This window comes from Drepanopeziza brunnea, assembly GCF_022702325.1.
Source record: "Drepanopeziza brunnea f. sp. 'multigermtubi' strain 214-2 chromosome Unknown ctg1, whole genome shotgun sequence".
NCBI lineage: Eukaryota > Fungi > Ascomycota > Leotiomycetes > Helotiales > Drepanopezizaceae > Drepanopeziza > Drepanopeziza brunnea.
Window position 1 is genome coordinate 4,854,579 of NW_027094064.1, and position 16,597 is coordinate 4,871,175.

The window sequence follows — 16,597 nt, forward strand, 5'->3', positions numbered from 1 at the left end:
AGGCTGGAGAACAGGGAGTCAGACGTGGCGCGTTTTCGTTTGCTTCAGATACACCCATGGGCCTAGCCTGAGATCTCGCCGCACCGTTTTGATCCTTCATCGCCCCTCGTTTCGCGGTTGGCTGTGTGGAAAAAAAAAGAAGAAAAAAAAGGGAAAGAGAGAAAGATGGAAAGAAAAACAAATAGAACTTTGTACCAGCTCGTCTTCCCAGCGTCTCTCCCCAGCATTTTAGCCTCCTACTCCCTCGCTCCCTTCTTTTAGACCGACGATACAGAACAGTATGTACTCAGCGCCACGAGAATCCTTGCCATCTCTTGAGTTCAGTTCCCGTCAGCTAGAGCCTTTCCTTCACTAGGTGGCGGTTGTTAGCGGCTGGTGGTGGTGGTGGTGGTGGTGGTGGTGTTGGTGGTGTTCAATTCAATCTTGATATAATTCCAGTCGACATATATACTAGCTATACAAGCTAACCGAGATACATTATAGGTGTCATTTCCCTTCGACTTCCTAGTTGAAGGTAAATATAATCCACTGGTTAGATGCCAGATTTACTCGATATACCCTCTCACGAGACCACTGGTTTAGAACTCTCTCCCTAGACCCTTCACTTCTCGGCGTCTAGCTCGAGTCCAAATATGGTTTGATGGAATAATAATCCGGACCAAACGCCATCTTGCACTTTTACCACCTAGGAGTTGAGAGCAGAGAGCGTCTTACATGAGTTCTCACATTGCCGGGCACAGAGGCACCGATGAGCTAGTTGTAGGAGTCAGGCTAGGCCTAAACTCGCAACCAGGACTCAAGGTCGAGAGGAGAGAACCTCCAGCGCGTCTGTGACTGCTCCAAGACCCCCGAAGGGTGTCCGTATCGAGCTGTCAGGTTGATATTTGTTTAGCCTGAAGAGGCTGAACAGACTATGACTATGTAAGTAGTCTCTAAGGGACGGTTGGGGGGAAGCGAACAACCAGGAAAAGAGCACCTCACGTGCGTTGTCTCTCCAGAGGACCAGAGGAGAGAGAGGGGGAGCGAACGTCCTTTTTATAGGGAACGTTCGCGCTGAGTGCCCTCCCCGTCTACGCCCAGCCCCTACGCTAGGTTCACGTGCTGGGCGGCTTCCGCGAGCGAGCGACGTTCCGGAATTCGAGTCGAGGTCAATTGGTCGTTTCCCAACGGCCTGATATCTTCAGTAGACGGGCGACAGCTTTTCTGGAGTCAACGCGATGGACGTACGATGTTTTATTGCGTGCAGTAGAGAGTCCTGGGGGAGAAGGGAAGAAGGGAAGGGTTCCCACCGTGTCTCAATCCCTCGCACTTTCGCTACATCTACCAGTAGACTAAGGCAGATAAATCGTCCTTACCTCCACTTCTAGCAGCCCAAGCTGGGACCCAGATACGTAGTATATATCCTCCTCCTGATCATCAACTCTGTCTTGCTACTAATCATGACAATAGACGTTCGGCCTCAGCTCCATCTCGTCTCGTCTCGTCTCGTCTCGAGCTTCGCGGCGATGCATGCTAGTCACCGCCAACCTACCCCAGTAGCCTGAATGAGGCAAGGCCGTTCTCCGCACCATCTTCACGGCCTCCAACCGCCTTTCCCTCGCCGCGGTAGCACTCTTAGAATGCTACCACTGCGTGCCAACAACAATAGCAGCAGCAGCAACAGCATTAAACACAAGACCGATCAAAGCTATAACTCATGCCCAAAGGAACTATCTGAAAAAAACGAGAGCTGCCCGCGCGTCGACGAGAAAGCTCGCGCGATGAATATACGAAATATGATATTGCAACGCGGTATAACTAACCCACTGCAAGCGTGACCGGTAACGACAGACATTGATTTTTTTCCCCGAATATATTTCTATATCTGACCTTTTGGTAGATCGTGTGCCGTGCGAAGGGTATTTCGAACCTCGGATATGCTATCCGCTCGCTTTCTTTTCCGTGCAGATAGAGTTGGGATTTCAGAAGTGATGTATGTGTACCTATGTGTATCTATACTTACCCCCGTTCCCCCCTTTCCCCCTTTCCCCCTTTCCCCCTTTCTCCCTTCTGACAACTCGAAATCCGAAGCATACAGGGATCGTACGTGCATACATTCACGAGACTGTTTCTTAATAGTCCAGACAACGCCACGCATCACCGTCCACCTGCTAAGTTGTATAGCCACGTCGGCCCATTTGGCACCAAAGTCGAAGATTGGTCCGAAAAGCTTATGGTACAAGCCGCGAAAGAAGCACTTTTTCCAGTCACTTCATCTGAACTTCATCTGAACCCAACTGCCCAGAGCTCTGCCGTGGATAGCCAGCAAGTACTACGTACCAGGTGGAGTAACCAGGCGGAGAGTAACGGAAACGGGAGCAGCGGAAATCAAGCATTCACGCGGCGCATAACGACGATGCTTGTCTCACTTCTTACTTATCACGCGCTCTCCTCCCCTTGTCCTGGTCCTGGTCCCGGTCCTGGTCCTGGTCCTGCGTCGGGGGAAGAGACTCGCTTAGCGTATTGACTCCACATCAATGTTACAAGTATGGAGCTTTCCAGCATCCAGAGTCCAGACGCACCGAGAATTTACTTGTACGCACGTACGTACGTAATACCTACGTACGTAATACCTACGTACGTAATACCTACGTACGTAGTATTTCGGCCTGTACCGTGGTAATTGGGTGCTGCCGAGAGCTTTTGGAGGCCTCGACAGAGGGGTGTTGTGATGGCCTGAGGCTACCAGGCCTCTTAGGCGCACGTGCGCGCTAGGGGAGTACATAGATTTCTCCCACCAAGGAGAACTTGGAAATATCATCCTCTTCACACACAAGTTCTCCACCTCCACTATTGAAGCGGTAAGTCCTAACAATAATAGTTATCGAAATTCCATATATATAAAGACACGTACGTCACTTTGAGAATCCATTTATGTCGATATCATGTTTTTATTTGTTGATAATCGTCGGTTTCCTTAAATTTTAATTCGAAAGAATTGACCGACTTGCTGTAGCAAGTCGGCACCACCAAGGCGGGACAGCAAAATTTGCTCTTTTTTAACGAATAGAAAATCAATCAACTATTATATAATAATTATGTTTATATATAAATACGCAAAGTATCGAGCTTGATATTAATCCATCAATTGAATTTTAATTACAAGTTGTTATTCTTTTATTGTGTTGAGTTAAAGTAGTAAAAATGGTACTTTTGATATATATATACGTATATATTTTTCGATTTTACTAGTGCATAGGTATATATCAGAATTGCCGCGTATTTACTAGAATAAGCGAAGAACACGAAAATCAGACTTTTACTTAAACCTATCAAAAGAATACGTGCATCACAATCAACCTTGATTCAATAATTAATACCTTTAGTAGTACAATATGTTAAATCATTGGTTTTCGATCTATGTGCCTTTTTTTTAAAAAAAAATTAAGGTTATAATTGTTACGATATTCGCAATAAACAAGTAGATTTAAATTATTTGGGACAGTTTTTACTTATTTTTTTTTACTACATTTCAATGTATTCAATCACTAGAAATAAATGCATTTTTATAATTTTGGTTCAAGTTTGTAAAGCAAAGTTTTCTAGGCATATGAAATTTTTTTCTTTCTTTTTTATATTAATAGTTGTTATTTAATAAGTGGTATACTGTTACTGTCCTACCGTACCTTGCTGGGTGTCCCGCCTTAGTGGTGCCGACCTGGCTGCGCCAAGTCGGGATTTTTTACCAATCAAATTCAAGGTAACCGACGATTAATGAAGTCCTCAAGTCCTTAACATTTTGTAGCAAAGAGACCTAGTTCCCATCCCCTAACCTCCCTCCCTCCGAAATATATTGAGCTCAACCCTGGTGTCGAAGAAAATAAGAAGAGCAGTCCAACTGCCCAATACCGGTAGATCCCAGCTCTAAAGTAGAGTCCAACCCACAACCCATTCCGTCGCCAATCCCATGCCTATCGTAGCCTCGCAACAAGCAAAGGGGCGAGCGAGCGGATAAGGCCTTTATTGTAGCTAGTTCCAAGCGCAAGGAACTTTGAGGACCTCCCCAGGAGATAAAGTGGTTTCGGAAGCGTCGGGATTTAGAGACCTTAACGTATTGACGTCTATGCAGAAATCCGCCGCAATCATTGACAACTGGTCGCCATCGACGAACGTATAATACCCATTATAATCGCCCTCTATCCTAGAGCAATCGCGCTTTCGAGTTCTGCAAGGAACTTTTAAAATTGTGCCTGACTTCAAATCGACGTTAGGGTTCATGGCATCCATCTCTTCTTGAGCGCTGCAAAAGTCAGCCGCGATTTGTTGCAAAGTGTCGGAGTTTGTGACAGTGTAATAGCCGGTGCCGGTGATCTCGCCGGTCAAGTCGGGCCTGCAAGTTCGACGGAAAGCGGTTGCGACGCCGAGGAAGGAGGCGAGCAAGAGGAGGTTGTTATTGAAACGCATAATGGAGTTGGTAGATAGAGGTGATCGTTTCTAACGAATTGAGCCTACAAGAAGATCGTAGAGCACTACACTGATAGTGTATGAGAATAATCAAAATACAAAGAGGAGTAGCTTATCTTATATAGTTGTGACTGCGAAGTGGCTCGGCAATTTCTCGTATATATACTTTTTATCGCTACTCTCCCTTTCCTATAAATACATTTCGAAAGCATAATTCCGTAAGAGATTTTACTAGGGCTTGAACCAATCAGCCCATACGGATTCAGCTTTGAAAAGTACAACTATCTCTGAGCCAGTATGTAGACTATACAGTGGAGGTGGCAGGGCTTCGAGCCATTCAGGAGTAGTATAAAAAATACAAGCAGTACGTAACAGTCGGCTCGCTTAGGTTTCAGTCTCAAAGGATATATACTACCGGTACGTAACATACGTAGTACACACACAAAAAGAAAACCCTCCCGCGAGGACCTCCTGCCGCTCAGTCCCTCCACCGTACTCCTCCCAAGATACTACGTAGCATCCCGCAGACGATGACCACATACGGCAAAACGCCATCGACCCGTCAACTCCACGGAAACGAAGGGGGAAAAGAACATACGGCGCAACCTACGGAGCAGAAGAGAGCCCACCGCAATCAAGACCTATCCTGCGGCCTGCTGTGGCCTGCTTTTTTTCGGTACTGTTGTAGTAGTCGTACGTAGTGGTAGTGGTAGTATTTCGGGGCCACGAAGCAGCGCGACGAAATCACAGTCCCGGAGAGAAGTCTACCCGGACCGATCCGGTAAGCTGCCTACCTAGTCGGTACCCACCCCACCCCAACCCCACGAAATCCCCCCACCTCCCCCCCGTCTGAGGCCTTGCTGGTCGTGGTCGCACCTGGATGCGCATCGCCTGGAGATGCGATCCGGCTAATCTCTACACCGATGCAAACGTCACAGGCAGGCGTACGGACGGAACAGCGGTTAGGTGTCGTGACCCTCGTCGACCTACGGCTACGGTAGGTACCGGTATCATTTCGAACCCGCTTTGCGCAGTAACGTGATGGATGGCCAGGCACGGAAGTCTTACAGACCCTCGTTTGAACGGAACCCCAATTGGTACATCTACTAAGTTAGTACTACTACCGGTACGTACGTAGTACGTAGTAAGTTCGAAAAAGGTGGCCGTGGCTCGACGAGGGTTACGATACTTAACCGCTGGTGCCTCCCTCAGTGTTACACCCTGAGGGTAGGGAGGGTAACTAGGGGATTGGACGTGGCCATTTTAAAACCTCTGAGGCACCCTCTGGCGGTACGTAGCCATTCGGGTTGGGGGGTAGGGGGCGCGGAGGGGTACTTTGGTACTGACTTTGTTCGAGGGGTAGCAGAAATGACTTTCCACCCAGGACGTATATATTTACCTACAACAACAACAACCACAACTACCACCCACCACATCTATTCTTACGCAGTTTCAATCTCGATTACAGTACCGGAGCGAACGAGCGACAGTGTTCGCACGCAAAGCTCCGATCGCATCACCAGCGAGCGCATCCATTTCTCTCCGGACGCCCTCGCACTTCTTCAATCCGTTCGGTTGCCTGGCTCGTACCTCTCTGCTCGGCATACCAGGTCGCAGGAGGAAGCGCTTTGGAGAGTTGTGCGTGGTTGACTGACTGACTGATCGGTTTTGTATTCTCTAGGTCTGGGAATCGGGAACGAGGTTATACTTACTTACTCCTGTAGGTCTCCCCCCCTCAATACTTATAGCAACCGATACGGAGTAGATCTAAAATAAACCAAAAAACAAGCCGCTGGAAACAGAACTAACATCAACGTTTTGCTATATATATCTCTCTCTCTCTTTTCCCTCTTCTTTTTCACGCTTGGTAATAACTGAAATGGCACTTACCGACCGACTAAACGTGTCTCTCGACCCTGTCGCTCACCGACGCGGGAACGTTCTTCCGAGCGCTCGACGCAGTTGCGATACGTAGAGTCGCTTCGAACAGAAGATCCACGAACAGTAGATAGATCCCTTGCGTGTGCGTTGGCAGGACCTGCTAATCTCTCATCTCGTGGACGCCATTTGAGAAGATACGATACATCGGGATGGAATACAGGAAAGGATCGGTCGGCATTGATAGCGACCGGCCATCCAATTTCGGACTTGGGTCGATCAGACTTCGGACTGAAACAGGTTGGTCGGAGATGGTTCACGAAAGGTGAAGGATGATGGGTCTGTATGAGAGATTGGGATGTTGACTTGTAGGTAGCCGACTAAAATATATATATATATATATATATATATATGTGTGTGTGTGTGTGTGTGTGTGCGTGTGTGTGTATATATGTATTGTATATATATGTATATTCAAGCGTGCTTCACAGCAAGAATGAAATCGGCCGTGCTAGCTAGCTGGTCAGTGTGTACAGAGACGCGGTGGCAGGGCTATCGCTATCGCCATCGCCATCGCCATCGATATATATACACCACGTATATATCTATAGCTGCAATGTCCTCCTCCTCCTTGCTGCGCAGTAGTATTTCGCCAAACGAAACACAAAGTTTATCAAACGGCGACCAGAAATGCCTCAGACGCCTTCCCTTATCCCCGATAGCCCCTAACCAACCTGCCTGCGATCGGTCCGACAGCGCAGGCCCAGATTAGATTAGGTACTGCACGGGGCCGTGACATGGGCCTTTGTTATTTTTTCTTTTTCTGTTTTTTTTTTCTTTCAAGATGCCAGGGGCGGCTCCCAGGTCAAAGTAACGCGGGAGGGACCTTGGTGAGCTCCGTGCGGTGCCGGGAGGTTGTCGTCAAGAGGGAGAGAGGGAGAGGGAGGGCAACCGCCTGGCAGAGCGGAACTCGGATGCCCTGCACACTATAGCCGAAACGTCGGCGTGGGGCGGAAAGCATAACAGACGAGATGAGGCCGATTGGGATCGTATGCCAATGAAAGAAGAAGGACAAGAAACGGATAGATTGGGGGGCCTGTGCCTGCATCCTAGCAGGTATTGCTGTAGTGAACAACGTAGCCGACCTACTATTTACCCGCGCGCGGTCTACGAGATAACGTTTGAATCCAAACAACCGGTTATAGTAGTACCTACGTAGTACGTTGAATATCCGGAGCTGGCCCTCCCCTCCCCCCTGGAGTGGAGTGCTACTCTATTCCGTACTGTAGATGCTACACTCTAGGAGGGAAGATGCGCCATGGTTAATTGGTGGCCCCCCATACTAATTTCGCGGAAAAGAAGATTTCTGATATAAAGAAGATACGCCCCCCTCTGGCTTGTCCAACGCTTACTCTCCTACTCCCAAGCCCTCCCCGAACACCTTCTTTTCTGGCTGTCCTTTGCTTAAGCAATTCCCTTCTTTCCTGGTCCGACGACTCACCCTCACGTTCATTTTCCTCACCTCCTTCTTACGTCCTTTCATTCATTGCTTTGCTGTGCTGTGCTGTGCATTGCGTTGAGGAGCAAAAGCTAGTCTCTTGCCCAACACCACCCGTCAACCGACCCATCAACCTAGCTCGGATCCCCCAAGAAAGACCTCTCTTCTCCCGTTCGAATCTGTAAAAATCGGGCCAGGATGCAATACTCATCATCCCTCGTCGCCGTCGCCGGCCTCCTCACGACCGTCGCCGGCCACGGCTCCCTCATCAGCCCCACTCCCCGGCCCGTCGGCGAAGCCTACCGAGCCGTCTGCGGCCAGCAGGTCTACAACCAGCAGCTGAGCGACCGGAACGGCAACATCCAGGGCATCCTCCAGGTCGCGCGCTCGCAGAGCGACTTCACAGAGGAGTGCGACGTCTGGCTCTGCAAGGGCTTCCAGTTCGCCGACAACTCGGCCAACGTGCAGACCTACACCGCGGGCCAGGAGGTGCCGATGACCTTCAACATTGCCGCGCCGCACACGGGGCCGGCCAACGTCTCCATCGTGCACGTTCCCACCGGCACCCTCATCGGCGACCCGCTGATCACCTGGGCCGAGTACGCCTCGAACGCGGTCGGCCCCAAGGCCGACCAGCGGGACTTCACCGTCACCATCCCGTCCGACCTCGGCAACCAGTGCGCCACGGCGGGCGATTGTGTGCTCCAGCACTGGTGGGACGCGCGCTCCGTCGACCAGACCTACGAGTCGTGCGTGGACTTCACCGTCGGCGGCGGCTCCGGAACTACTCCGTCCACGCCGCCCGCGAATCGACCAGCTACGCCGCCCGCGGATCGACCAGTTGCGCCGGTGGAAGTCGCCAGCAACCCGTCCACCATGGTAACCTCGAGAAAGCCAGCGCCTACCGTGCCTCCTGCTAACCGGCCCGCTCCCGCTACGCCCCCTACCACCTCCAACACCGAGCTCAAGGAAGAGGAAGAGGAAGAGGACGAAGAGTGCGATTAAACGTCCCTCCCCGCCCCTCCGCGCCGGAAACAGCCGGATCAGAACGGGCAGACGGGAGACGGGATTCTCGGAAGTCGTCGAGGGAAGCGGAAGCCATTGATTTCTTGTAAAACCAGAGACGCAACAATTGGGTGTGTGTTTTTTTATTTTTCAAAATCGACCTGATTGATTCGGTCGATGAATGATGATATATGTGTGGGAGAGAATCTTTTCTTGTTGTTGTACGAACTCGCTTATGAAAAACCCCTTCATCTGTACATATGTATACCCCCTTGACTGGAATCGAATTGCCAATAATTCAAATGGCGTCTTGTCCTTACCAATCAATACACCTCACACACACGTGCTCTTCGTGCCCGTGAAACCACTGGGTCCTGATCCTGTCCCTGCTCCTGCTCCATAATCGCAGATGTGGAGGAGCTGTTCAGAGTATATTCGTTGTTGGAGAGCGAGACGGGTAATTATTGCCGAAATATACATTCTCGATTTGTACCCTCGACGAGAGCCGAGTTCAGACACTGTCGGGAGCACAGGTGAAACAAAGGTGGTGAAGAGTAAGAAGTACCTATGCCAAGTAGCGCTTACCAAGTATACTCGTCAAATCTAAGGTATGCAAACAAGACTCTGAAGGCGCGTTATATGCTGGTGCCAAGGGCTGTGTGTCTAGCGTGCACGTGCCACATACATGTGACCTAAAGGTCTGAATGCTATTCCAACAGTCATAATCGGGGAGACCCATCGTGGCTGGAAGCTGGTCGGGTATAGTTTTGTTTGCGAGAAGCGTGGTTTCTTATGTCCTGTCATGTCAAAGATGTCGTCCCGAAGAGCCCTTGAGGAGAATGTAAGCGAGCGGCTGCCTTCCTTTGTAACTGCCAGTCGCTGTTGCTCTCCAACCCAAGGAAAAAAAGAAAAAAAAAAAAGACCCCCCCAACAACCACAACACTCATCCTTGCTCGAACCGAGCGGCGAATACCTGCTTGCTTCGCCGCCCCGATAATTATACGGGGTAGATCGAGCACAGCTGTTGATAGAGAATCAACCCTTGGCAACAACGAAAGGAGAAGTAGAAGAAGAAGTGAGGTGAACCCGGATTTTCTTCCTCCCAAAAGGCCAGAATCGTCGCCTTTGGGTTCTGGAATCCGTCGCGTGACTTTTGGTCCCATTGCCTGACGCCGTCGCGCCGTCCGTATGGGCTGCTGGTATAGTCGGTGACGTGCCACCATTTCGATCTGCGGGCTGGCTCGTACTGGTCGCGGGCGTGTCTCGCATCGCGTTCATGTAAGACGTCCCGTTTCCAGAATTGCCCGAGGTGCTGGAGCGGAAGCCAGCGTCGGCCGTGGGCTGGCTCGAGGCGTGTCCGTGGATCGCTCCCGTTGGTGTGGTGGCGTCATATCCATCATCTCTGGTCTCAGGTTGCATCTGCCCTCGGTCATTGTTGTGCCTCCTTCCTGCTCTCGGAGTTTCCGGATATATGTGATCAGCACTTGGTGTTGGCAGACGCCTCTTGATTCGGGTGAGGGGGCCTGGCTAGCCCCGGCACCTTGGTCTTGACTGTTGCTGTACCAGAGGCGCCTGGGCGACCGCGAGCCCAAGCTTTCCGCGTTGCTTCGCTTGTTGGTAGGAGTTCCTGTTGATAGCCGAGCTGGCTGCCAATTCTTTGAAGCCGCTGTGTGGTAGCCTCGGTGTTGAAAGCACGGTTCTCATAGAAGTCGCCCGGCTCGGGTCTGTTTTTTGGAGAAAGACCCTGTCCGCTCTCTGCTGCCGCACCTTCTCTCGGAGCTGTCTGGTACGGTCTTGCAAAGGTTGACGTTCCAGTCTTGTTTGCGCCTGAAGTCGCTCTTCGCGGCGCCTGGCTGTTGGCGGAGTGGTCAGTATCAGGATGAGTATCAGTCTTTTGCGTGCAAGATATTCGCATATCATGGGCAACGAACCTTCTGAGAACAACGGCGCCAGTCCCGCCTGGGCTCGTTGGGTGGGCCAAATCGTACTAAGTTGCCACGAGAGTATCTTCTGCTGGAAAATGGTCCTACTACCGAATATCACATCGAACAATCGCTCTTCTTGTTCGCATACAAAAGATTGGGTTTTGTAGGTTGTGCGACCAGCTCCATCGGCCTCGTACCACGTCAAGTTGACGAAGCCAAGCGGCACGACGAGATGGCCGGAAAAGGCTACGAATGCGTGACTGCGACCTCCTGGTAAGGTGCGGTAGGAGGCGCCCAGTCGCTTTTCTAAAAAAAAGTTCTTGGTTATCCAGTTGTACATGGAGCCAGTGTCAAAAGTCACTTTCCCAATCACCCAATAATCTGTGTCCGAAGAGAACATAAGGACAGTCCTGACTAACCAATCCGAGAGATTCGAGTCCTGCGTTTTATAGGACGATGTATCCTAACCAGCAGCCGTTGTGGTTTCGTATTGAAGTTCCGTCAAAGACAGTTCGAGACATTGAGCCTAGAAGAATGTATGTTTTTAATCAGGACATAGTCAAAGAGTCAAATCTTGGATAAGAACAAGGGACCGACTTACGATATATGTAGTCTCCTCGCTCGATAAATTTGTAGCTCCGGTGCACGGAATGAAGTCGACCAATAAAAGTGTATGCATTGTTGCGGAGGTAGATTTTTATCATGACGCCTGTCCATGCTCTCGAGGCAAGATTGGAAATATATGATTTCCGGAGTCTGCAATGTTTATTTTGTAGGGGAAGGGCGCATGCGATAGTAGCCCTCGCTACAGCACTTTGAATTGCTTTCTGGGGCCTTCTTGTATGTAACTCCTTAGCTTAGCACGTCGCCGTACCCCATGGGAGGTCCCAGGGCGGCAGGCTTCGCCTGCTACCCGCCCGACGTAAATAAATACAACAACAACAACAACAACAACAACAACAACAACAATGTTTATTTGACTTCAAGCTTCGCAACGTTCATTTTCTGGAACTTCGCTATCAGCCTTGTCCGAGTTGGTTGTTCACCTCGGCATTTTTGGAAACGTTGTAGAACCACACAGCCCAACCAGCTTAGCCCACCGCCCTGTTCCGCAACCTCGCGCATGCTTCTCGTGCATTCAATAATGCATATAGCAGCTGTTCAGAGCCTCTACTGTCCAATGAACATTATCATAATAAGATCGAGGCAGTGCCGAACTCCATATTTGCAGGATGGGCGTCTGGCGTTCTGCCCGTAAGGTCATTATTATCAGCAGCTGAGCCCCGGAGTATCTGAACCGAGAGTCGTCACGAGTCTGCCAATAAAGCTCTCATCAGTTCCCCGGGAACATTAGTAAAGTATCCCGGCTGAGGTTAACCGTTCCAGACCAAACACTTGCGCTTCCAATCTTTCTGGTTGTCGCCGGATCGATTTCTACACTCCTATCTCTCTTAGGAAAGCTGGACAAGCGATACCAGAGGAACAAGCTCGGAGCTATCACTGTTGAGAGGCGGCGAGGTGATCAAGGAGCCATGGCTTTACCACGATATTTCACCCACAGACAAGCACCCAAGAGGTCGTTGACTGCGACGTCGAGGCCACTGCCAGATCTAAAAGACGAGAGGACTCCAAAGTGGCATATAGGTCCGACAAGGAGGCAGTATCAGAATGATTACACTGGCTTAGCATCACTGTTGGTCCCTGCATCACCTTTCACAGCGGCCCTCTGCTCCTCCAAGAACTTCCTAGAATTCTCCCACAACTCAGCCTCCATATCTCTCCCAACACGTCCACTCCTGCTGTTCAACCACCCAATATCCAGCTTGCCCATACTGCTTACGTCAGCCGCTTCGGCCTCCTGCTTCGACCTCCCTAGAAGACCATTGCCTGTCTGCGCCGTGGCTTTCTTGACTTTCTCAGGAGCGATGATGCTTGCTTCCTCGAGTCCCCATACGTTTCTACGCAGCCCGATGTCAACCTTTACGAGGTGCGAAATGAGAGAATCAGAGGCTGCTTCAAAGCCAGCCTTGCGCTCGTCGGTGGTTTCTTCTTGGATGTGTTGGGTGGCGGAGAGGGTTTTGAGTGCCAGCCCGGCAGATTTCAGGACAAGATGTACGCTCTGCGATATGTCAATAAAGGTCTGGGAGAGAAGTATCGCGGGAAGCACCTTGTCTGTGTCATTGAGCTGCTGAATGCGCTCCGCCTTTGTAAAGGGTTTGAATTTCGGAGTGGCTTCTGCTTCAGCTGGAGTAGCCATCCTCTATTATCTATTTAGATAAAGCTTTGTGAGAGGATCGAGAAAGTTCGTTAAACATGAATAGATGTCGGTGCGAGGTTGGATGAAGACATTCACAGGCTGACTAGCGCGGCTCTGCGGGTAGCCCACATTAGCGCGGACCCACTCGCCAACGCAAACCCTGTCTCTTTATATCTTTCCGTCTTGCTCCCCATCTCCAGACGTATCACTTCCTGAATCCATAACACGACTGGCTCTGCACCATCCAACTCGACGGGACGTACCAGCATTCTCGAACCACTAATTTGATATCATTTTATGATACAGGGGATGTGGATGGCCATATATGCTGGGTTGCAGGTGACGACGTTGTGAGGAAGAGCGCGACAGATATCATGTCGCATCCACCCCAAGGCCAGGGCAATGGCCCTCCAAGCGCTGGAATAGGCATGCCAAACCAGCAGAGCGGGCAGGCGCAGGCTTCCGCAGGTGGGGGAGGAGGTGGCAACATGTCCTCGCAGAATCTGAATCAAATTGTAAGTCGGTTTCCGTTTGTCACGCGCTTTTTTACGAACTCGAGTTGGCGATTCCAGAATGGGCTCTCGGGATAGGAATATTCTTGCTGCGGTACTTCGGGTCTGCCTAGCAATAGGTAGATTGAGTATGACCTGAAGTCACCTGAATATCACGTTGGGCCTGCACCGCTTGGTCGGCCAACGAAAGGGTGAAGTCGAGTCCTATATCCGTTTGCAAGTGGATCAGATATATGGGCTTAGCATAAGACCTTTCCCACCTTTGGAGATCAAAGAGATCAATCTCTCACTTGACATAATGCTTCTCCTAGGTACGAGATAAAGAGGTTCTTATTAAGACTTTGGCTATATATCACTCCACTTATTTCGCCATCTCGTTGCACTTGCCATTTTAATTTTTAGCCCATGCACCCAGGCCAGCTTAGCAGCATCATTATCTAATCGGATTGGCAGGTCATCGAATATCTCCTGAAAAAGGGGTACAACAAAACTGAGCAGACGCTAAGGATGGAGTCTTCAAACTTGGACAAGGATGGGCGACCTATACACGAGCGGGCTGAAGACTATGGGACCGCTAAGTACGCTCGCGCCTTCAATCTCCTCAGTAACTGGATAGAATCGAGTCTTGATGTATACAAGGTACGGCACTTTCCTCCCAGGGCCGAGTCTCTTCTAACAATACTTGCAGTTCGAGTTGAGCCGGCTTCTGTGGCCCATGTTTCTTTACTCATTCTTCGACATCGTCCTCAGCGGTGACACAACAGAGGCTATGAATTTTCTCAAAGACTTCGGTCCACAATTCGAATACGCCCACGCCGAAGAGCTTCAGGCATTTGAAAAAATCAAAGAGGCACAGCATGTGTTCGACAGTCCGATCGCTAAGCTCTACCGAGGGTCAAAGTACCGTCTACCACTCAACACCCATTCATATTTCCACCTTACAACCTTTCTCGAGGGTAGCGCCAAGGAAGGAGGAAGCGTCATCATTTTCTTGCTTTCAGCATACTGCGAGATACGAGAAACCGAGCGTGGACCCATCAACCAATACAGTTTTGAGGCCATCATCAATCATGGAAGAGGGGTGAAGACGGAAGAAGCCGATCTCCAAGAGGGCGTAGTTGGCGCATTCACAGGTGTCTTGAATAGAGATATAATGGACAATAACGCTGCACTTCGGCTTGGCCAGATGCCTATGGAAGCAGAATTGGCACTGGACGTTCGAGCCGAGCTTGAGGACGAAGATGCGAGGAACCCAGCGCCGCTAGGGAAAAATACACTTGTGGAGGAGTTTGAACAAAACATCAAACGCGAGGACAGTGCTGACGGTCCAACACGCAATGAAATTCCTTTGCCACCATCACGCGCCAGAGACGTGGTTATGGAGGTCCAGAAGATCAAAGAGAACAGAGATCGATTCCGCATTGATGCGCGAAGCAGCGGAGTTGGTCCCGGAGTCTCTGTCTGCATGTTTACCTTTCATAATACCCTTGATACGTAAGTTGCTTTCCTCAGGTAGGGTCTTGCAGGTCAAGAGGGGTTCCTAACTGCCTACAGTATCACGTGCATAGAATTCTCTGATGACACCAACCTCGTCGCCGTCGGAACCGAGGAGTCCTATGTCCGGGTTTGGCATCTTCATGGCGACCCCCTTCCTTCCATTGTAGCTTCTGCCTCAAACGACGCCCCTCCATCAAGCTCACGTCGTCTGATTGGACATTCAGCTCCAGTCTACAGCGTCAGCTTCTCACCTTCTATTTCTGGACCCGAAAACGCTAACAATCTCACACCTTCGACCGCCCCAAAACTACTCCTCTCCTCGTCATCTGACAAAACCATCCGCCTCTGGTCTCTTGAAGCTTGGACATGCCTCGTCGTATACAAAGGCCATGAGGGACCAGTATGGAATGTTAAGTGGGGCCCCTTCGGTCATTATTTTGCGACCTGTGGCTGGGACAAGACTGTTCGAGTCTGGGGCCAGGATCACATCACATATCTTCGTCTGATGGTTGGTCATGATTCCAATGTCAACCAGATCGCCTGGCATCCCAACGGCGCGTACGTCTTCTCTGCAAGCGATCAAGTAGATAAGACCATTCGCATGTGGGCCTTCACGACCGGAGAATGTGTTCGAGTCTTTACCGGCCACAACGCATTCATCAGCGCGCTCGAGTGCAGTCCTAGTGGTAAGATTCTAGCATCTGCTGATGGTGATGGAAATATCATTCTCTGGGATCTTCAAAAGGGCACACAAATCAAGAAATGCAGAGGTCACGGGAAGGGTGGGATATGGTCTCTCTCCTTCAGCGTCGAGTCTACAGTACTTGTCTCTGGAGGAGCCGATGGCAGCGTCCGAATCTGGGACGTCGAGGTTCCCATAGAACCACAGAAACCCGAGGGGGAGGTCATTGGCACCGGTGGGCAGGCTGATGCAACCCGTATCAATGGTACTGTTGTAGGTGCGCCGTCAATTGCGGCCGCAGTTGCTGGGGGAAAGAAGAAGGGCAAGGAGACGATGATCACTGCTGATCAGATCAGTAACTTCCCTACGAAGAAGAGCCCAGTCTACAAAGTGAAGTTCACGAGGATGAATCTGGTTATGGCTGGTGGTTGCTACTTACCTTAGATGGATTGTTTCTGATGGCATTATTTCCCAGACCAGGCGCGGGAATCCGAGGCGTTGATTGCAGGAACAGGAACTGATATCAAATTGGGCGGCTCGTAGTTTCCGCGCTCAGCAATAAACAGTGGGCATCAATGATTTGGTGACTTCATGTCTGCGACTCCAATGTTCCAGCATCTCGCCCGTGACGTTGGCAGGTATGTGTTGGAAATGATAAATAGAGAACAGCGGGACGATATTTTATCCACTCCATCATCTCAAATGCGCGAAGTATAATTTTGAAGGTTGAAGAAAGTATCGCTCAGCTTTTAGTGAAATTTTGACTCCCTGCCCGGATGCCGTTGGTCGTTGCTTCATCCAAATCCTGGCGCACGGAATTGATCGCCGTTATGCCGATCAACCCAGCTCCACCATCCAGAGCTCCAACCTCTTCTCTAATCCTTTGACCACCACAACACC

At 50.3% G+C, this 16,597-nt stretch overlaps 5 protein-coding genes across 5 annotated transcripts; 3 read left to right on the forward strand and 2 right to left on the reverse strand.

The window, feature by feature from the left end:
• Positions 1–1,217: 1,217 nt before the first annotated feature.
• L3040_000944 (uncharacterized protein) lies at positions 1,218–2,506 on the forward strand (the record flags this gene model as incomplete). The annotated part of the gene is made up of 6 exons (XM_066155372.1): positions 1,218–1,223; positions 1,368–1,394; positions 1,450–1,515; positions 1,813–1,820; positions 1,880–1,972; positions 2,164–2,506. 6 exons carry the CDS (start codon positions 1,218–1,220, stop codon positions 2,504–2,506), a joined length of 543 nt encoding a protein of 180 aa, XP_066013394.1.
• Positions 2,507–8,017: 5,511 nt separating this feature from the next.
• L3040_000945 (uncharacterized protein) lies at positions 8,018–8,824 on the forward strand (the record flags this gene model as incomplete). Its single annotated transcript, XM_007289350.1, has 1 exon — positions 8,018–8,824. One exon carries the CDS (start codon positions 8,018–8,020, stop codon positions 8,822–8,824), a length of 807 nt encoding a protein of 268 aa, XP_007289412.1.
• A 1,477-nt stretch (positions 8,825–10,301) lies between these two features.
• On the reverse strand, positions 10,302–11,089 carry L3040_000946 (uncharacterized protein; the record flags this gene model as incomplete). The annotated part of the gene is made up of 3 exons (XM_066155373.1): positions 10,302–10,677; positions 10,756–10,811; positions 10,898–11,089. 3 exons carry the CDS (start codon positions 11,087–11,089, stop codon positions 10,302–10,304), a joined length of 624 nt encoding a protein of 207 aa, XP_066013395.1.
• A 1,332-nt stretch (positions 11,090–12,421) lies between these two features.
• Positions 12,422–13,006, reverse strand: L3040_000947 (uncharacterized protein; the record flags this gene model as incomplete). The annotated part of the gene is made up of 2 exons (XM_007289352.1): positions 12,422–12,868; positions 12,917–13,006. The coding sequence occupies 2 exons, from the start codon at positions 13,004–13,006 to the stop codon at positions 12,422–12,424; spliced, it is 537 nt and encodes a 178-aa protein (XP_007289414.1).
• Positions 13,007–13,380: 374 nt separating this feature from the next.
• L3040_000948 (uncharacterized protein) lies at positions 13,381–16,141 on the forward strand (the record flags this gene model as incomplete). Its single annotated transcript, XM_007289353.1, has 4 exons — positions 13,381–13,521; positions 13,972–14,157; positions 14,207–15,012; positions 15,073–16,141. The coding sequence occupies 4 exons, from the start codon at positions 13,381–13,383 to the stop codon at positions 16,139–16,141; spliced, it is 2,202 nt and encodes a 733-aa protein (XP_007289415.1).
• Positions 16,142–16,597: the final 456 nt, after the last annotated feature.